Source organism: Siphateles boraxobius, unplaced genomic scaffold, assembly GCF_051911475.1.
Source record: "Siphateles boraxobius isolate OS27281-9 unplaced genomic scaffold, OSU_SipBor_1 41, whole genome shotgun sequence".
Lineage (NCBI taxonomy): Eukaryota > Metazoa > Chordata > Actinopteri > Cypriniformes > Leuciscidae > Siphateles > Siphateles boraxobius.
In genome coordinates this window covers 19,024,455-19,045,811 of record NW_027509042.1, presented here as the reverse complement: position 1 = coordinate 19,045,811, position 21,357 = coordinate 19,024,455, and the positions used below count along the sequence as shown (strand labels likewise).

Genomic DNA, 21,357 nt, shown 5'->3' with positions numbered 1-21,357 from the left:
TATAATTTCAAATGACTGCTAATCTAGTGTTAATGTCTTGGAGTAGACGGTTCACTGCCCTAGACCTCTGTAGTGGGATCAGACCCACAGACTGACTTGCGTGGTCTTACTGTCTCTAAAAGATTCCATTATGTCCTAATTGCTCCATTGTAAGGACGTGTGTGTTTGAGAAGTTCTGTTGAGGCTGGAGGGTAATGCTCTAGTGTTTGGGTCCTCTTTGTGTGAGTATGTGTGTCTGCTCTTACAATACGCTTCTTTTCATACACCAATAGACCTGGTCAATTGTTTCTTTAGACAGGCTCTTAAAAGCCAGAGACTCATTGTTTCCAGGAGGCTGAGCAGACTCGTGGCGTACACACACACACACACACACACACACACACACACACACACACACACACACACACACACACACACACACACACACACACACACACACACACACACACACACACACACACACACACACACACACACACACACACACACACACACACACACACACACAAAATGACCGAGCCCTGTCTGTACAGTGCAAATGGCACTCTCAGGTGTGTACAAAAGTCTTAGTACAAGGCTATTTATTAAAAATATTTAAAAACTTTGAAAAATTGTTTCTTTCTAGACAAAAAATATATTTTTTTTAAACACATGCATTATTCAAAATGAATGGACGCTTTTAACATTTCTGGCATTCTCAGAAGTGGAAGTCGTCATAGTTGGATAAACCTCTACAGTGGTGTACAGAAACTACGACAAATATAATTAGCGTGCTCCCATTTGCCCCAATAGCAGAAATCCATGATAGCATTTTGATGACTTTCCAAAAGAGGAAAAAATATTAAGAGATTGATTATGTTTGTCAGAAGAGAGACATATCAAATTTGCAGTCACTCCCTCAGCCGTTGTTTTAGCAACACGGACACGCAGCATCATTAACCAGTTTATTCTACTTTAATGCCCAGAAAACACCAAGTATACTGTTATAAACATACATCTTTTTTTCAAATGAAAATATAAAATAACTTTGCCATATTTATGATTTGTTAACTATAGAAACACGTCATCACAGTCTGCAAAAAGGGCCCATCTTTGATTGTGGCCCACAGCATCAGGAGAATTTTATGGGGAGGGAGTGAAAAAGAAAGAGACAGGAAAAGAGAGAGAAAGGGGAGAAGCGTGCAAGCTGGACAGCTGTCTCCATCCATGCCTGAAATAAACAAGGGACTCGGTTGAGATTAATGACTGTCTAAAGAGCCACACAACCATGGCACCTCATCCAGGAATGTGGCGTATATAAATGGAAAGGAATGGACTGGAGAAGTGGGGCTGGAAAAGACTGGCTTACCTCCAGAACATTCTTCCTTTCTCTCAAATGACAGTCATTTTAATTCCTCTCTGCGCCTTCACTGGAACAAGGCAACAGGAGCCGTGTGAACTGTGTATCGCCCATTCACTGGTCGCCCCCCTCGCTGACCCCACCTCCCTTTGTTATTACTGCATCTTCCAGTTCATTTAGTGTCTTTATTCATTCCTACAGAGCCCACCCTCAACATTAGAGCAATTAAAGAGTGCTAAAGACTTAATTGGTCCTGAATATGATGGTTGTTTATATGATGACTGCAGTTTCACACCTATAGAATACAAATAACTGGGATGAATTTAGAAGTAGTTCTTTTTGAGCTAATTGGACATGTCATATTAAATACCCTATTTGTTCCTGTTAGATGTTAGGCTACTTTCAATTCCTTAAAAATGTGGGCAAAAATGCTGTGTTGTTTCACAAGTCAAATATGGACAAACCCAACTGTTGGGTTTAAGATTTTAATAAAAAAAATGTAAACCAATGGTTGGGTTTGTCCATATTTGACCCAGACAACCAAGCATTTTTTCACCAGGTTTGTGCTTAGTTGTGAATCATTACATACTGAATTATGTTTTTTAATAATTTACATAATGTTTTTTTATTGTTTTTTTAGATAAAACTCTTGGAAAACATTTGAGTGAGAGCATAACTGAAAATGTACATCCAGTAAATTAATAATAGTTACATAATGTGTCATTATTGTGGAAATCCTTCTCATCTGTCAGGATTGACATATATGATGCTGTTATAGAAGGACATTTTACTACATTTACTAATACAAGTACACAGACAGGGCTGTTTGATGAACAGTTTGAAAAAGTACATAACCTCTTGGGTCATCATTCTCTCAGACTTGCGCATACTGTACAAAGACTTATTTAAGTCTGCCAAGCAGTGGCTGATATGCACATCATCTGTTTTTCTAAGCCCACCATTACATCATAGCCTGATGTATTAACATCAAAAGAAGCTGTATTGTGGCAACAACTCATTAATGTTTTGATGAATATTGTGTCTTTGTTCATGTGACACTGCTAATACCATAAACACATGAAAAGATTGTATACTGATAAAAATACTCCCTGTTTTTCCTCTAGCCACAGTATACAAGTCTGGGGCTTCTCAACAGCATGGATCAAAATGGTGGTTCCACCTCCACCAGCCCCTACAACAACGATCATGCTCAGAACAATGTAACGGCACCATCACCCTACGCCCAGCCCAGTTCCACCTTCGAAGCCTTGTCTCCATCACCTGCCATCCCATCCAACACAGACTATGCTGGCCCACACACCTTTGATGTGTCCTTCCAGCAGTCCAGCACAGCCAAATCAGCCACCTGGACGGTAAGTCATAGCAATTGTGTACATGTGTGATGGATGATATATGACTTTTATATTATTTTTTACATTATGAAATGAAATATTGCTTGTAAACTACAGACAAAATCCATTTATACCATTATACAATTTATTTACACCCCTCCCCCCTTACACACACAAAGAAAACAAACAAACAAACAACAACAACAACAAAATCTAATTTTGTTCAGATACGTTTTATTTATGGAGTAAGGGATTAGAGCCAAACCAATAGAGAAAGGAGACCATGTTGTCCCTTAAATCCATATTGGGGTTAAGTGTCTGGCTTTAGGGAAACAACCAAATATTTCTGCACCAGGAAAGTGGACATCCTGCCCTCTGGTTACAAATCATCTATGTATGGCATTTTGGAGTGTTTTGTTGTGTTATGATAGTGTACTGTGGTTCTCTGTTACACAAGGACAAAGACTCTGTGATGTGCTTATTAAAGCAGGTGATTTCTGCTGTCAAGGGTTCTTCTTCCTCTAGAAGGATAGTAACGTTTTTGTCTGTCTGAACTCTGCTTTAGGCACTTCTGTGAACTATATGAAAGTTGTCAGTTACAAAACTCTCCCTGGCTGCGAAAAAAAGGCACAAGGTTTACTGGACAATACCTGCCATCTTTTTGAAGATTTTCTCAAAGACAGTTAAAATAGGTACAAGCATAAGCAGTTATTTAAAAAAAAACTTTTTTATTTTTAATCAATAAAATGCATTATCTGATTAATACTTGTATGCAGTAACTCAATTTTTGAAAATTAAAAAAATTAGAAAATATACAAATATTTTAAATATTTTAAAAAGACGAAAGGAAAATTCTATTCAAATAGGGCCACGACTGACCCCTGCTGGTGAGTTGATACTTTTCATAGACCGCTATGTCCACATAGCGCAAACAATGCGCATCAGTGAGTATTACAGCTGTGTGACTGTCACTTTGTTTTGCATAGATATGTGTCACCCCTTTATAATCAAACCGACTAAACTTGCTAGACTAGTTGTAGCAGCATGGGAACAATCTCATCAGGTCACTAAATCTGTCAACTAAAAAGTACAAAAAAAAACCTGGCTTTCGGTTGGACAACGCACCCTAGCGGTTGCTAGCTAGTTATAGCTAATTAAGTCCTTGTCGACCTTGTCTTCACACTGTTTCTTCATTTTTATTTTTATTTTTTTGCTTTGTTTTGTGATAGCAATAACAAAAGTTGTTATTTTTGCACTAAATGTGATACATTTATTTCTGACAAGGCTAACCTGACCCCTTCAATGGAAGTAATTTAATCACAGACATTAAATCGAATAAATGTCTACCATTATTTTAGGTTAATTGATCCCGCTATTATAAACCAATGTCTTGTAAATCTTGAATTTGGCAGATTGTGGTCCTGAAAAACCAGTGAGTCAGTTGCGGTAATGCGGTCTTATGTCTTTGAGTAAACAAGTTGAGCGGAGATTGGTTTGTGAGTTGCTCAGTGCTCATTGGCTACAGTGCAGTGTGGGATTGTGACATTTACCCTATTCCCACAAGAGCCCTTGTCATCCTCACTTCTTGACTTCACCAATACAGCAGCAATAGTCAGACACCTCACCGTACTTAGAGAAGACTTCTGGGTGTGAGAAAGACACCACACCCATGGTTGTCTCATTTAAGTTGTCCCTACTCATTCTCTTCACTATGAGAAACGGAAATATGAATGCTATGAAGAGTAGCTCATCTTTTAATTTAATAACAGTTTAGCAAAATGAAAGGCATATTCTGGGTTAAGTTTTATGTAATCCACGCTTGTTCTCTATACGCAGCTCAGTCTAATCCTGCATATATTGCTTCCATGAAACACACCCACACACACATTTCCTGGCATTGCATCCTACCGCTCATCATTTACAGGAATGCTTTTGCAATCCTGCTTTTTTGTTGATGTCAATGATAAGACAAAAACCATTCATAAACCTTTTTGTTCGTTTTCAATTTTCAGAGGAAACCCATCCCCTCAATCATTTTCACTTCACTTTTTTGGCTGGTGTTCGTTTTGTTTGATGTTCTTTAGAGCACAGCCTCCATTTGCATTTTACTGTCAAACTATCAACGCATCCAACGGTACAGGCACGATTTTGTTTGCCCATTGGTTCACCTGTATAGAACGGCATGACCGAAGGAATGCGACCACTAGAGTTGTTGTCTCAAGAAGTGAGCTATGGATTAGAAGAATGGGTCAGTAATACTCGTGTAAATACTCCATGCCTTCCCCCTGAACCCTACTGTGCCAAAGGGGCTGTTCCCTGCTCAATGAGTAAAGCTTTTCGACTGCGTCTCTCATAATGCCGCAGGACAAGGAGATGAGAACGAGGATAGAAGTTGGGGGAGGACAGACGCGTTCAAAGAGATGAGTGTTCCAGCGAAAGGTGGCAAGATACGACTTGTCCTTGGAACATCTGCAGGCCCGTCCCACGCCTCGTGAGATGGAGCTGAGACTTGTTTGTGTCAACGAGCTTGTCGAGACTCGTCTGACATTGCCATGTAAAGCCCTAAAACCTAGAGCAAGCAGAGGAAGAAGAAAAGGAGGGAGAGGTTAATTTAAAAAAAATAAAATCTGAGGTTGAAAAGATTTTTATGATAGGAAAATGATTTCTAAGAAAGGCGTACATGGAAAAGCACACTTCTCTGACAGGTTCTGTTTGGAGATTTGTTGTTCTTGTTGTTTTGTGTTTTTAAACAATGAAAGATTACCTGTGCTTTTAAAGACCATGCAAGGGGTAGAACTGGACTGAGTCAAAGAAGAGCTCAGTCTGTCAGCACCAGTATAGCGACGCGTCTGCTTTAGCTCACTTGCATGATCATAATCTCCATTTTCGCGTGCAGTCGAGATACAATGGATCTCTCTGAAAAGGCCCTGGCATCTACTTATTTGACGTGACCTTAAAGCCCAGCTTTTGTGCGACACCTTCAGACCATAATTGAGCGAGAGCAGAAATGCAAACACCTTAATTTTCAGCAAAAGAAGAAATAAAGCTAGCTGTGAGGAAAGAATTTGGAAGCACTCAGGGGGACAATTGAGCAAAACTAGGGGAAATCCAGCATAATTACACCAAAGCTTGTCACACGTTTTCTGGGAAAGATCACATTTCCAGAGCATATAATTTAATCACAGGGCATTAACTAGTGCCAGGAAGCATTGGGGGCATTTGTTTACATCACTCAAGAAAGTATGAATATGATGAGGGTAGTTTGCAGAACAATATCCCTCCAAATGCACTATGAACAGAGTTACTGATTTTGGTTTGAAAACCAATTGCATTTAAATGTCGATATGCACCTTTGGCTTCATCCTTTTTGTGCACAAAATGTCTGATTTTCGCTTTCAAACCATTTGAAGTAAATATGCATAAACACCATGCAAAGTTTTCAGGCATGAACTCAGCATGGGTGTTGATTTGCTTATCAAAACAGTGGCTGCATCCCTCCTGCTCACCAACTTAGTCCTGCAAACGTGCAACACAGCAAACAATTGTTTCCCATGTATTCTAGTGTAAAAAGCATGCCATCATGAGTAAAGTTTGAACTCTACCCTCAACATTTCTAGCATGAAACATATTAAGCACGGGTAATGGGCAATGTCCTGTGAAATTTGCCTATGAACAGATTTGCATTTTTCTGTGTGTAATTAGGATTTGCGTGTAGGGGGTCCAAAAGTTTTGCTTTCCAAACTCACCAAACAGGTGTTTTTTTTGTCATTTTTTTCCCCCTGCTGCCCCAAAGGGGGGGAAAAACTATTTAATTTCTTTCCCAATGAAACAGGTTTTGGAAGAAGCAACAGGCGTGATGGTACATGTCAGGTATGAGGTGGGACAAGACCAGAGGCGCCAGAGCGTTGGGCCAACCCGCCCTGCCATGCTGAGACACGAATACAGCCTTAGCCCGCAGCCCTGCTCTGCTCAAACACACACACTACGGCTGCAAACTTGTCACAACATGTACAGCATTGTATGTGTGTGCGTTTGTTGTATGTGTGATTGTGGTTTTACACATAAATCTCGGTGTGTGTAAAAAATCTCTTGACTGATATGTTTATAGTGCACATCATCGATGTCAAAGACATTGCAAATGATTCAAGAAACAGTTGGACCATATTGTCGCTTTTTATTTTATATTTCAGTAATTACCATTTTAACATAATTTTACAATAATTAAAGGCTGCTGGACAATAAAGGAACTGGACAACCTTAAATATGGTACTTCGTTTCAGTCATTATTAAAACAGAGCAGATTCTGCATGTTTCCTTCAGGTTGATTGCCAGCCTATCTTCTGCAGATGAGGTCTGCAAGAACTAAAAGATCACTTTAAAAGTTCCACTACCATACCAGTTTTTTAGTATCTTGCAACTCTAGTGTAGAATTCTGGGTAGCACTTTACAATAAGGCTGAATGGGTTACCATTTGTAAATGCATTAAGGGGGTAATGAACCAACAACAATTTACTTGATTAATGTTAATTTATAAGTATACTTATAGATCAGTGTTGTTATTGTTAAATAAAAACTATTAAAAATGTATAAATGCTGAAATAAAACAAAACATCAAATTCTGCCTTGAAATAAATAAGTTGAAGTACTAAAATTAAAGCTAACTAGAATGATAAAAAACTAATAAAAATGATAAAAGCACATAACAATTTTACTTAAACTTAAACTAAAAAGAAAACTGAAAATATAAAAATAAAGGTTTAATCAAAATATCAATAAATACTATAGTTTATAAATAATAATGAAACAACATATATATTTTAACATTGTATATATTTAACATAAAATGTATGAATGATCATGAAATAACAATAAACAATAATATATATATATATATATAAGTGAACATTAACCTATAAATGCATTAAAAATTATTATTCATTATTAGGTCATTATAACTAATGCATAATGTTGACAATTTGAACCTTTTTGTAAAATGTTATTAAGCTCATTTTCTGTTCAAACAGTTACTCTAACCTTTTTGTTCCATTCCCAAGCTGTGTAATCCCCTTTGTAGCCCATGACTGGGACATAATTACATGTTAACACCACTGTGCCCCTCCCTGTAAAACAGCCAATGCCTCCAATTCATCAGATCACTGTGTGGCCCCACCCTTTGTGTATGTGTGCGTGTTTTATGTGTGTGTTTTTCCCTGTCAGAAGCAGCTCATTTGGCCCTAAGCAAACACGGGAGCCTCCACACATGTTTGCATTCTGAAAAAAATGTGTTGCTTTAGGGCTAGTATTGGTATATCAACTGCTTTGTTTGTGTGGTAAGTTTTGTAGGTTGAAGTTTACGATGTTGCAAAATATGTAAGAATGGTGTTTGTTGTCAGTATGTCATTTATATCTGTCTCTGGCTTTTTTGCTGGGCCTCTGTGTGACTGACCCTCTGGCATTCATGTCTACATTCATTGGTCCTAGAGGATCTTCCCTCTCCCCTTCTCTCACTCACCTCATTTAAATGAATGACAGGAGCGTACAGGGCATATCAAGTTGGGAGCAGAAGGGCAATTACAGTTATTTATCTTACTTTTTTATAGAACATCTTTCAAATAGTGCGTTCAGTTCACGCACAAAACACCTCCATCATCCTTCGGTGAAAGCACCCTGGTGCTAATTTAGTCCGAGCTAAAATGGGTCAAGTCAGTTCTGAGAGTGCAGATGATGAGTGAAGGTGCTGTATGCTGTTGATTTTCTGATGAAGACATCATCAGCTAATGCAAGTGATATGACAGGTCAGGGAGCCGAAAATATAGACTGTACCGACCTATTTTCAGTCTTTTCAGTCAAATTTGTTAAAAAAAGATGCAGTTAATGAAATAAGTCATAAGCTAGCAATGAATTTTTGTACAGCATAATACAAATTATAATAATGATATATGTAGATCAATTTATCAAACTATTATATATATATATATATACACATACATGAAACAGTTTATAATGTTAATATACTATTATTAATTCATAATATTTTAATGTTAATTTGTGAATTAAATAGTTTATTTATGAATGTTTATTAAACCTGTTAAAAATATATGTAGAAATTAACATTATTCTAGATTAGTAAATGCTGTTAAAGTATCTTTTATACTTTACTGTGGTCTTATTGTATCAGTAAAATCATTGGCCGTATGGGGAGGCAAATTCTTCATGGATTATTCTTTTCTTTTCTTTTAATGGAGTTTTTTTTTGCCTGCATCATCCAGTTTGTTCTACCAATTCCTTCAGGAAATGGCCAGGATTTGTGTGTGTTTGTTCTTGTCAAGATTGTGTAATACTCTGAAAGCTCACAAGCAGGTGTTGGGACGGGCTCCTCTCATTGGAACACTTCATATCAAAAGTTAATAGTGATGGAATTTAATGTAACATTGTTCTTCAGAACAGCCCCGGGCAACGTTCACAGCCCTTTTTTCTTTGTGCTTCATCTTCTTCACCTTTTCAAATGAACTTGACAGGAAAGTTTTCTTCACAGTTATTTTCCATGTACTTGATACGCTGCTTTCAGCACAAGAATTCATTTCAAAGCTGCAAAGAAAATTATGGTCTGTGCTATTTTTCTTGAAAAAGAAGTGATGTGCAACCAGCCATTATTATCTACAATACAAAATCTATGGCATACCATTAGGTTTTGCAACATTGATGGTGGCTGAAGGGTTATTTGCAGTTGTCACAGTGCTGGCGGTCACACTTTGTGCGACTGTTTAATCAAGTAGATCTTTCTTTTTGACCTGTTGTGTGTGGCAAGACAGAATCTTAAACACTTGATGATGCTGTACGTATGAGTAACACCTGAGTTTTAGCCTGTGGTGATGAGGATGATTGAAGCACACTGTGTGATGCAATTGTGATTTTTGTGGTCAGTGACACCCAGAACATCAAGCTGTCATTAGTGATGAAGAGGATGTTGGGAAATACAGTTGTGATAACCTCATAAGATGTCTATGTCAAATTGTTGATTTGAAAATGACAATTTATATAAGAATAGTATAATCAGGGCTTGACATTAACACCCACCAAATGCGGGTGGATTTTAGCAGTGGGAGTCACTCCTACTAGACACTTTGGTGGGTTGAAATCTATATATAATTATACTTTATTTTTTAACTGTAGTCTTTTAAAAATGCATCTGAAATAATAAGTGCAATGTAGTGTCAAAAATATAAAATGTTCAAAACATATTAATATGTCAAGCCTTGAGTATGATTAACGAATTAGACCATTGGTTCTTAACCAGGGGTCCTCAAGCAAACTTCCAAGGGGTCCTGATTATGACTTAAAATGTTTTAAAATATGACAAACCAGCTAAAGCTATTTAAATCACAGCTAAACTTCTGGAATGTTACTATTTATTTATTTAATTCGATCTATTTATTTTTTTATTTTTAGTATTTTAGTACTAGTAATTTCTGTTAATTGAGGGAGTCTGGTCTGCAAATATTGTGGATATTGTAAAAGCGCTGTTTTAGACAGAATTAGTTCTGTATGAATAAGGCCTATTAAGGACATTCATGATTAAAGCTTTTCATTGCTCAACACCAGAAATGTTATCGCATCAGAGTAATCGTTCTTACATCAGATTTCTACACATTTCCTGACATATTCATAGATAAATGATGCTTCAGGTGGTTTAGAAAGCATATCTTAGTGTGCTTTGTGTGTTTAAACACAGGTATATCTTAACCCATGACAGCTGTAGGGCAGAACCAGAAGTCCTGCTGCCAAATACCAGCTGCTGTTCCCTTTAAAGACAGTTATATGGTGCTCATTTCACTAAAGGGTTTCCAAACTGCAGCTGTTTTATCTCTGCATTGGCTGTTTAAGAGAAAGACTTTCTTTAAATTTTACAAACGCTCTCAAAGAAAGCAAAACATTTTTAGTAATACTGATTCAAATGTGATTATATTGTTAAAATAAGAGGAGTACTGTGATAATACAGATACATAATAAGTAATTTTTGGTTGTTTTAATGGCAGTTGCTAACCAAACTCTTCTGTCTTTTCTTTAGTACTCCACAGAGCTGAAGAAGCTGTACTGTCAGATTGCCAAAACCTGTCCCATTCAAATCAAGGTCCTTACCAATCCACCTCAGGGTGCAGTTATACGGGCCATGCCTGTCTATAAGAAAGCTGAGCATGTTACTGAGGTGGTCAAACGATGCCCGAACCATGAACTGAGCCGAGAGTTCAATGACGGTATGTCACTCTTCTAAATTTGTTCTCTAGAAATGTGATTTAATGTGTTTTTAATCAGCTTGGTGATATAATCAACTGACTTTTGTGTTCATTAGGCCAAATAGCCCCACCCAGTCACCTGATTAGGGTTGAGGGGAACAGTCACGCTCAATATATGGAAGATTCCATTACTGGGCGTCAGAGTGTGCTGGTGCCTTACGAGCCCCCTCAGGTACACACGCACGCAAAAACACACACACACACACACACACACGCGCACGCACGCACACACACACACACACACACACACACACACACACACACACACTCACACACACACACACACACACACACACACACACACACACACACACACACACACACACACACACACACACACACACACACACACACACACACACACACACACACACACACACACTGGTATACATATCATTATGAGGACATTCCATATCCTTAATGATTTCTATACTGTACAAACTGTATATCTATCCCCTAAACCTACCCATCACAGACAACTTTCAGCATTTTTACATTGAAAAAAAATCACTTAGTATGGTTTATAAGCTGTTTTCCTTGTGGGGACATTTGGTACTCATAACATAGGGTTTACAAGGTACACAAACACACACACACACACACACACACTGCTCAGTGAACCTGGCTCTCCCTACATACCCTGCACACCTGAAATCATTCCTAACAGATGTTCATTTAAAACAGCATAACAGCGCTACAGAAATGAACAACTGTGTGGTGTATGACACGGTTGTTCCCCATTAACAGGTGGGCACAGAGTTCACAACCATCCTGTACAATTTCATGTGTAACTCCAGCTGTGTTGGCGGAATGAACAGACGGCCTATTCTTATCATCGTCACTTTGGAAACCAGAGAGTAAGACAATTTCAAAACGCATTGGATTGTACTGAATAAAATATTGCTAATTTGTGAAGAACAAAAAATGCTAACATGCATACATTTCTTCATTGGTCTCTCCAGTGGTCAGGTTTTGGGCCGACGGTGTTTTGAGGCTCGTATCTGCGCGTGTCCTGGACGTGATCGCAAAGCTGACGAAGACAGCATCCGCAAACAGCATGTCAGCGATGGCACAAAGAGCAGTGAGGGTATGAAACGCCGTAAGTAGTGCTGGGGGCTGGTGACTGGGCTTTATCTAACACAAATACATTTGCATTGCATGTTCCTTACCCCTAGGCAGTCCTCGCCTCTGTAGATACTGCATGTCCTCTTGAACAAACAAACGCAAACATACACACACACAGCAACTTTTCCTCCTGTTCTGTGCTTTAGCTCTGCATCTTTTGCTTGCAGATCTTCTTTTGCAGCTGTTTCACTTCCTCTATCTCGGTCTTCCACAGCTTTCCGCCAGACCCCTCACCTGTCTCAGCATCCCTCCATCAAGAAGAGAAGATCCACCGATGAGGAAGTGTTTTGTCTGCCTGTGAGTATCTCTGCTTTGTCTGCAATATTCCAGCATCAGATTTTCAGTTATTTATCTGAAATAAAATATAAGACTTAGTTCAGACAGGACTTATTCTTGCATCAGTTTATACAGCTGTATTTTTATTATTAATTTTTCAATGTAAACATACACTAGGTGGAAATCCAGATTTAAAGATGTGGAACCTGTTGTCTTCCAATCTGTTGCTCTCTATTTAGCTATTTTTGAACACGACAGTTGGTCCTAAATGAACGGTCCCTTACTCGATGAGGAAGAGTTGTTAAAACTTTCTATGAAGCCTGCTTATATAATGCATTTTTGTTTTATTTACAAAATAAACTGTATGGTCAATTATGTTATGGTTTATGTTATATAACCCATTAAAAACACCAAACTACATGTTACCTTGTGGTATAATGTGCTACTTTTTAACTGTGAAAATTTAATTATAATAATTGCTTTATAACTGTTATGATAACAATTAACAGTAACTTGTGAAAAGATCATTGATAATTTGTAAATGTTATATTTTTGTTAAAATTAGTAATTAGGTATACTATCAATCAAGTAACCATGAATAGTAATTTTACAGTGTGTATTAATCTAGGTTACTGATCATTTCTACACATTCTATAAATTTTATATATCTTTTTTTTAAATGAGTAGTATTTTATTTAAGTATTTTACATATTTTAAATTGCATATGAACAATAGTGTATTCATAAATTAACATTAATTTAGATTAATACATTAATACTTTTACAGTGCATTAAAACATGTTAAAGTCATAATTCATAAAGTGTTACAGAAATATTTGATACTGAAAGGATAATAAATAATAAAGAAAAAAATATATAAGCATAATGTAAGAGTCTGACATCCATACTCATCCCTCCTCTCTTCCTCTCTGTGCTTTAGATTAAAGGCCGTGAAATCTATGAGATTTTGGTGAAAATCAAAGAGTCTTTGGAACTCATGCAGTTCCTCCCTCAGCACACTATTGAGTCATACAGACAGCAACAGCAGAACCTACTGCAGAAACAGTGAGTACCTTACACATGCAGAAAGATTCCCTAATAAAATGGGGTTGATTCTGCCTCATTGGAAAATTGAGAAAAACAATAATATGGGGAATTGATCCTCAGTTCATCATTTTTTTTTACAATGTGACTATCCACAGCAAAACTATAGGCAAGTACTACACAGAGCTAGCAAGGTCCACCCACAGATTTATAATTGTGGCAGTGTGTTTAAATAACTTGATCAACCTGCTTGCTTTCAATGTTTGTGATTGCTCATTAACTGACTGTGAACTGACTTTGCAATTTAATTTTTTTGTTTTGTTTATTTGATCAGCCATTAATTTCCACCTCTTATGAGGATTTCTAGAGTGAAAACACTTGAACTTAACATGGTAGATTAATTCTCTCACACTGATGATATAATCTTGGTTACAGCATGAATGTATGCGTTTGGATTGCATCTGCATGAGATTTGTGTTGTGCATCACTGATGATGTTGTTAAAAGATTATCTCTTAATCAAACCCTGCTGTTATGGTCAGCAATTCACATAATATTAGCTATGTTTTGCATTCTGCTTGGCTTCATATTAAGGGTGTACCTTGCTCTGATTTATTCAGATTTTTTCACTGTATGATGTTAAGATTTCCACAGAAACTATTTTTATTGGTCTTCATGGTAAATGCATATATAGTCTGCTCTTAACCTTTAGCATAGATTCCTCAGAAGCACACTCTGTATCTGCTGTAATAGTGCTCAACAGGGGAAGGGAGAGACCTGTGAATGATTCCTTAAATGTCACCCTTTATTAATGAATGCTTTTGGCAGCTTCTCTCATTAACACTCCAACTGATGTCTGACAATAAGAATTGAAATGTCAGTGATTGTCTTCCTGTAAATTTCCATAAGACCGTTTAAACCATCCACACCCAACTGAGCTGTTCAGTGACGTCAGTTTGTAGGTCAATTGGATTCGCCATGGATTCCCAAGGGAAGTTCTAATGGGTTTTCAGAATAGCTTTTTTTCGATTTATGAATAAAGATTTGGTTACATAATCTCACATATTTTTGGCAATTCTATATTATAGGACAAAATGTGAAAATCCTTTAATAATAACCACAGACCACATTTACTTTTAAACAGAAATACTAAAAACCCATAGATATTCCAAAGGGAACCAATGGCTTAAAATGCTAATTCTGTTCTGAGTTTTAGAACTATAAACTGCTCAAGCAGCTCTAGTGTGAGAAAATGTGAAAGTAAGGCTGGTGATTAGGGTTCATTTGTCGCCTATGTATAAGAACAAGAGCACACAGACTGTGAAATGTGCATCGTTTGACTCTCCAAAACTATATTTTGAGTAGGCTGTTAATGCAGTACACATCGAAAGCATCCCTGTCCTGATTAAATAGGTAGATAGTTTATGTAACATTTCCTGGCACAAGTGTGGTTTGATCATTTTCAGCTTTGTCTGCATGCTGTTAATTCACTCTTCTTTCATAAATCTGTTTTTCTAACTATATATCATTTTTTTTCCTCTGTTTTAAATAAAGCTCCTTCTGTCATAGATTCAGTGGGTTGGTCGTTTTATTTTGTTGATTTCCTTCTTGTTCTTTCTCACTGTCTCTAAAGTTGAAATACTGAAATTACTTCCATAGTTGCAACTTACTGCCATCTTGTGGAATGATTGTGCGCATGCTAAAAGATGAAAAAATACATATATATCATGCATCCTAATATCAAATATTTCAACATAGTTTGATGAGCCTTTTTTTAGTTGACTTATAGCATCTTTTAGCACCTTTAAATCGCATAATGTAGTTTTATTTAAATGAATGAGGCTTTGAAGATTTGTAGATGTTTACATTGTATCCCATTTCTTTTAAGCTAATAGTCTATATTATTAAAACGTAATATATTAAATGTATGATTAATTATTAATATTATTATATAATTCCAGTTTGATTTACCCATAATCATCAGCTCATCGCTGTGGTCCCTATCTTTCTTTTATTTCATGATACAGTGTAATGTCTGTTTAAATGGGGTCATCTTTTTCATTTTTCCTGACATTTTGTTATTCCTCCTCCTCTTTTTCTCTCTTCTCTCCTCACATCTTCCTGCATTTTCCTGTCGTTCTATTTCTCACTGATTATCTTTGATTCTTTTCTGCAGTCTGATAAGGGCCCGTTTGCGCTCTGAGCTTCTGGACCCAATAGGTGAGCAGAAGAGGCGCTTCAGTGCTTCCTGAAAATAGGAATCCCATTCCTCCTCCCTCAGAGCATCCTTCGCTCATCTATCTCCATCTCTTCTTCATCTCATCCTCTACCCCTCGAGGGGCTCCTTGTGCTTCTCCAAAGTGTCACCTGTGGTAACTCCTAGACTTTTTAGATGCCACAAATAGGTTGAACACAGGATTTTGTTTCTACCACCTGAAGACCTCGTTTTAAATGTGAGCTCTCAAGTGAAGTCGTTTTTAGATATTTTTGGAAAGTCCATTGCATGATTTTGCCCCTCCAAAGTGTATTATCCAGACTAAAGTGCTTGTTTATCAATTGAAATTATCCGTTTGTGTGTTAAATTTGCTTACACTCAACCTACACTCAGATTTAGTTGCATTAGTATTGTTGTTCAATAATCTGAAGTGTCTAAAGTTTCTTAAAACATTTTCCGTGTTTGATGTTTCTTAAAGGGCCCTCGTGACTGAGGCGGCTTGTTGCCTCAGCATTTACTATGATCTGCTGGTATTGCACAGAAACCCATTGCACATAAACAGTTTAGCAACTTGTCAGCTGACCACCTTATTTCTCTCTTTCTCTCTATTCTTTCCATCTGTTTTTCTTATTTCTATCTCTCTAAATAATCCTGAATGTCGAAACTGACCAGGAACCAAGCACACACCTTTTTATGGGACTCATAGTTTTTCTTTAAGCTCTTGATGATGGTTTATCTTAAATAGCTTTTTGTTTTTGCCTCTGTCTTCGTTTTATTATTGGAGCTGGACTCGTTGAGTTTATAGACATGGGGGGATAGACTTTATTGATGGCTGAATTTTGATAATGCTGGTCATGTTTTGTAAAGTGTACTGCTGGGCAGTTTTTTTTGTGCGTTTTGTCTTGATTATTTGTGCATTTTCTTAAAAAAAATATTTCCTGCTATGTACATGGCAGTTAAGAGAAAAGGAAATGAATGCTACAGTGTTGACAGATCCTTTTACTGTTTCATATGAAATTTGTGGTTGTTGTATTCTCAATGGCTCTTGCACTTTTGTCAGTTACTACTATTCAATAAATAACTTCTCTGCTTTTGTGTTCCTATCCCTACACTTCCTCTTTAATCTCTTTTCTTCTCCTTTATCTCATTGAATTTTGTTTTCCCTTGAATTGTCAAGGCCTTTCAGTCAGCAGGGCATTCAGTCAGCAGGGCACAAAATCTCAAAGAACTGAAACACCTAGCGTTTTTATTATACATTATGTGAACAAAGAAAGCAACATATGCAAGTTGAATGGTTAAACCACCCAAAAATCATTTACTCACTAGTCTCACTATATATATATATATATATATATATATATATTTTTTTTTTTACTTTTTTTTTTTTATGTAGTTAACCAAACCAATCTGATTTTCAGTGACGTCTCTAAAAATATCTCCTTTTATGTTCCAGAAGCAAAATCATATGTGGGAGAGTAAATGAGAGTAAAGGATTTTTTGTTTGGCTGACTTAACCCTTTAAGGCCATATTATACAAATATGTCATGTAAATTAACAATAAACGAGTCTTATATGAGTCAATAAATAATTTTTCCCCCCTGTTGTTCCTATTGTAAATTTACATGACATATTTGTGTAATATGGCCTTAAAGGGTTAAACAAATGTATCTACACCAGAATATATAGATTTTTTTATACATGTTTATACCTCTTTGCTGAGAATTGCAGAACAACAAAAACATGTTAGAGACCTTGCACAAAGTGTCCAAAACCTTTACAGAAAACACTTAATCATGACAAGGTAGCACACATTTAATATGCCTGTATAGGCCTATGCGAAGAGTTCAGTAATGGGTAATTTGGACGTCCACTATAATTTAGGCAAATATCCAATGACAGTATCAGAACCTGTACTTTCTTTCTCCCTCAGGAGCTCTCTGCCACCCCAACCTACTTTCGGTACCAGCTCACCCACCCTCGGCAAGAACAAGCTGCCATCAGTCAGTCAGCTCATCAACCCCCAACAGCGCAACACACTCACCCCATCCGGCATGGCTGGAGGACTAACTGACAGTAAGGACTCTATTTAATCATCAGTCAAATTAATAGATGCTTACAGTCTACTGTATCTACAAATGGATCAGATTATGTTAAAACTAACAAAAGATCTTATAATCAATATAAAGCAATTTCTGAAGTTAATTTTACATGCAAAAGTGTCTGTGAACCCTTTCTCCTCGGTGAAGGAGATCCTGTCTGGGCTTGAGAAACTCTCAGTTCTCAGTGTCACTTTGACAGACAGTTTCCTTTTAAAATGGAACTAGATCTTTGTGGGACAATCCGCCTTCCTTTCGGCACACTGTCAAAATTTACTTATAAATGATAAATATGCATTGTGAAGTGTGCCTCAGGATTCATGTTTTCTAAAATCACCTAATGTATACTTGGTGCCCTCAGGTATTAATGTAGCGTATAATATATAGGCTATAATAATTTTTCGGTTAGGTTTGGGATAAGGAAATATAACATACTTTTATTTTATTGGTAACACTTTAAAAAAATTCTAAATAAATTGTGAACATAAGTTAATGCATTTAGTATCATGAACAAACAATGAATTAACAAATAATTATAAATATATATATATGCCTATACTATATGTAAAATCAATTGTATACACACACATAGTTTGGGATTTAATAACTCTTACGTTCACAGAGGCTGGACTAATTTGATCAAAAATATAGTAAAAATCATTAATACGGTAACACTTTACAATAAGGTTCATTAGTTAACGTTAGTTAATGTATTAACTAACATAAACTAACAATAAGCAATACATTTTTACAGTATTTATAAATCTTTGTTCATGTTAGTTAATACAAATACAGCTGTTGATTGTTTGTTCATGTTAGTTCACATAAACTAATGTTAACAAATACATCCAAGTAAGAAAACATAATACTATATGTTGAAATTAATATTAACTAAGATTAATAAATGCTGAAGAAGTTTTGTTCATTCTTAGTTCATGTTAAATGTAGTTAACTATAACTAAGGAACCTTATTGTAAAGTGTTACCATTATTACTGAGTAAAATAATATTTTAATATTTTTTTCAGGATTCTTTAATGAACAGATCAAAAGAACAGCATTTGGTTTGAAATAATCTTTTGTGACATAAATTGTCACTTTTAATCAATTTAATGCATCCTTGCTGAATAACAATTTGCTTGAGTATTAATTTCTTTAAAAAATTGTATGGTAGCTGTTTCCACAAAAATATTAAGCAGCAAAAAAATAAGAAATGGTAATAAGAAATGTTTCTTGAGCATCAAATCCACATATTAGAATGATTTCTGAAGGATCATGTGACACTAAATTAATGATGGTGAAAATCCAGCTTTGTCATCACAAGGATAAATTCTATTTTAAAAGATATTAAAATATATATTAATTATCTTTGCAAATGTAATATTTCACAATATTATAGTTTTTACTGAGCAGGAGACTTCAAAAATATTTTATTTTTAAAAATCGTTGATTCCAAGCTTTTGAGCATGTGTGTGTGTGTGTTTTTAACGAATTATTCATTGTAAATTCATGTTTGTTCATTATAAATTATGTTAATTTACAAAACTTGAAATGTCAAAATTTTATATGCAGAAATGATTATGCTGTAAAAGTATTTTTCATTGTTAGTTGCTTGTAACTGATGTTAACACATTGAACCTTATTGTAAAGTGTTATTTTATTTCCCTTTTTTTGAGGTTTATTACAGTCTCAACACTTTCCCCTCCCTTCAGTGACCCCGCCGATGATGGGCGGCCCTGTTCCCATGAACACGGACATGAGTGGCCTGAGCCCCACCAACCCCCTGCAGTCTCAGTTACAAATGGTGCCCTCCTCTCACTGCACACCTCCGCCACCCTACCCAATGGACAACAGTATTTCCAGGTACACAAATACACTCGCAGTAAGTCTCTCTAAAATGGCACATACGTGAAAGGGAAATGGCGTTATGTAGTACTGTTTAAAAGCTTAATATCTGTCAATTGCAGTTTCCTGTTGAGGCTGGGCTGTTCAGCCTGTTTGGACTATTTCACAGCCCAAGGACTGACCAATATCTACCAGATTGAGAACTACAACTTGGAGGTGAGGAATTTGCCTTTCTCCTTAGTGTCTATTTGTCACGTGCCTGTTTAAGATAACATCGTCTAGAATTGTTCAACATGGAACTATAGCACAGTAAATGTCAGGATTCGGAGAGATCAGAGCAGTGGCTGTTGTATTCATGAGCTCTGTGGTTTTTCCATCCACAGGACTTGTCCAGGCTGAAGATTCCCACAGAATTCCAGCACATCATTTGGAAAGGAATCATGGAGTACCGGCAGACCATGGAGTTTTCTCCACCTCCCCACATCTTGCGCACCTCTAGCGGGACATCCACTGTTAGCGTGGGCTCCACCGAAGCCAGAGGCGAGCGCGTAATCGATGCGGTGCGCTTCACTCTCCGTCAGACCATTTCCTTCCCTCCGCGGGATGACTGGACCGATTTCTCCTTTGACCTGGCTCCCGATTCTCGTCGCAACAAGCAACAGCGCATCAAGGAGGAGGGCGAATGAACACTTTACATGCATACAACGGCAACAGTGTACATTTACTGTACACACACACACACACACACACTCTGTTTTATATGAACACACTTGGTGTTGGTCCAGATCGTTTCACAGTTTTCCTAAGCAAGTGATGATTAAAAAAACTGTGAGCCTCAGTCTAGTTCACTTAAACTTAAATGGGCAGATAAAATGCACTTAAAGTCCTTTATGGTTTCATTATCTTCTGGTGGATTTAGCTCTGGTTGTCATTTCAAGCCCCTTTATTGAACGCAAGCAGCTGTGGCTGAGGGGAAATGGTGCTTTGCTAGAATGTTTTGTCATTTTTACTGTTTCTTGAGACGAAGCACTTAAGAAATGCTGTTGTTACTACTCATAAAATACACACTGAACGTTTGGGGTTTCTTTCTTTCCTTTTTTTAAATGGCCAATGGTATATTTCTATGTTATTGTTCTTTTTTTTTGTATAAAAAAACAAACATTTCCTCTCAGCAGGAGCTTTAGTGTTAATTGTAATCATTGTTGAGAGAATTCCTTGCGGTTGAACAAAGTCATTTTTAAAAGGCTGACGTTTGTCAGTTTTGATTGTATGTATTTCGAATCGCACATGGTTCTCTATTCTCACAGAAAGTGTTATTCGTCTATTTTTATTTGTGGTGTAAGACTGATGTTGTCATGTAGCCTCTATGTAATACTGTAAACCCTTTGTATCTTTTATTTGTGAGTCGCAAACACTCCAATACTAGAATTGCAGTGTGTAAGTATTGAATTTAATAGCTTGAACTGCTGTTTACTGGCCCGTAAACTATAAAAGTGATTTTATTGGTTCATTGGCCAATGTGTTTGTACATTGTCAATGCAATGTGGCTTCAGTATTTTTTTTAAACCAGTTTCCAATTCACTTGATACTCGTTGTTAGCCTTTTGTGGCAATATTGTACAGTTTTTTTATTTCACTTTCATTTGACAACCGAGTAAACAATTCTTTATCGAACTATTAATAAGGAATTATTGTAAATATGTTGCAATGTACTTATTTTGATATAAACCAAAAATAAAACAAACATTTAACATTGTTTTTTTTATATATAATTAA

General features: G+C 36.6%; 1 protein-coding gene across 17 annotated transcripts in view; it reads left to right on the top strand.

The window, feature by feature from the left end:
- The window catches only part of tp63 (tumor protein p63), a 42,451-nt gene extending 21,114 nt beyond the window's left edge, over positions 1-21,337 (top strand). For 2 of the 17 annotated variants that reach the window (XM_077198820.1, XM_077198828.1), the window contains 11 exons: positions 2,464-2,712; positions 10,760-10,946; positions 11,042-11,157; positions 11,733-11,842; positions 11,948-12,084; positions 12,325-12,407; positions 13,326-13,450; positions 17,574-17,716; positions 19,450-19,600; positions 19,705-19,798; positions 19,977-21,337. In XM_077198820.1, the coding sequence (XP_077054935.1) occupies positions 2,464-2,712; positions 10,760-10,946; positions 11,042-11,157; positions 11,733-11,842; positions 11,948-12,084; positions 12,325-12,407; positions 13,326-13,450; positions 17,574-17,716; positions 19,450-19,600; positions 19,705-19,798; positions 19,977-20,081 (1,500 nt within the window). In that variant the 3' untranslated portion in view covers positions 20,082-21,337. Of the gene's footprint in view, positions 1-2,463; positions 2,713-10,759; positions 10,947-11,041; positions 11,158-11,732; positions 11,843-11,947; positions 12,085-12,324; positions 12,408-13,325; positions 13,451-15,604; positions 16,747-17,573; positions 17,717-19,413; positions 19,601-19,704; positions 19,799-19,965 lie in introns of those variants that run through there. The other 15 variants (XM_077198816.1, XM_077198824.1, XM_077198818.1 and 12 more) reach the window with 8 other exon arrangements.
- The last annotated feature ends 20 nt before the right edge of the window (positions 21,338-21,357 follow it).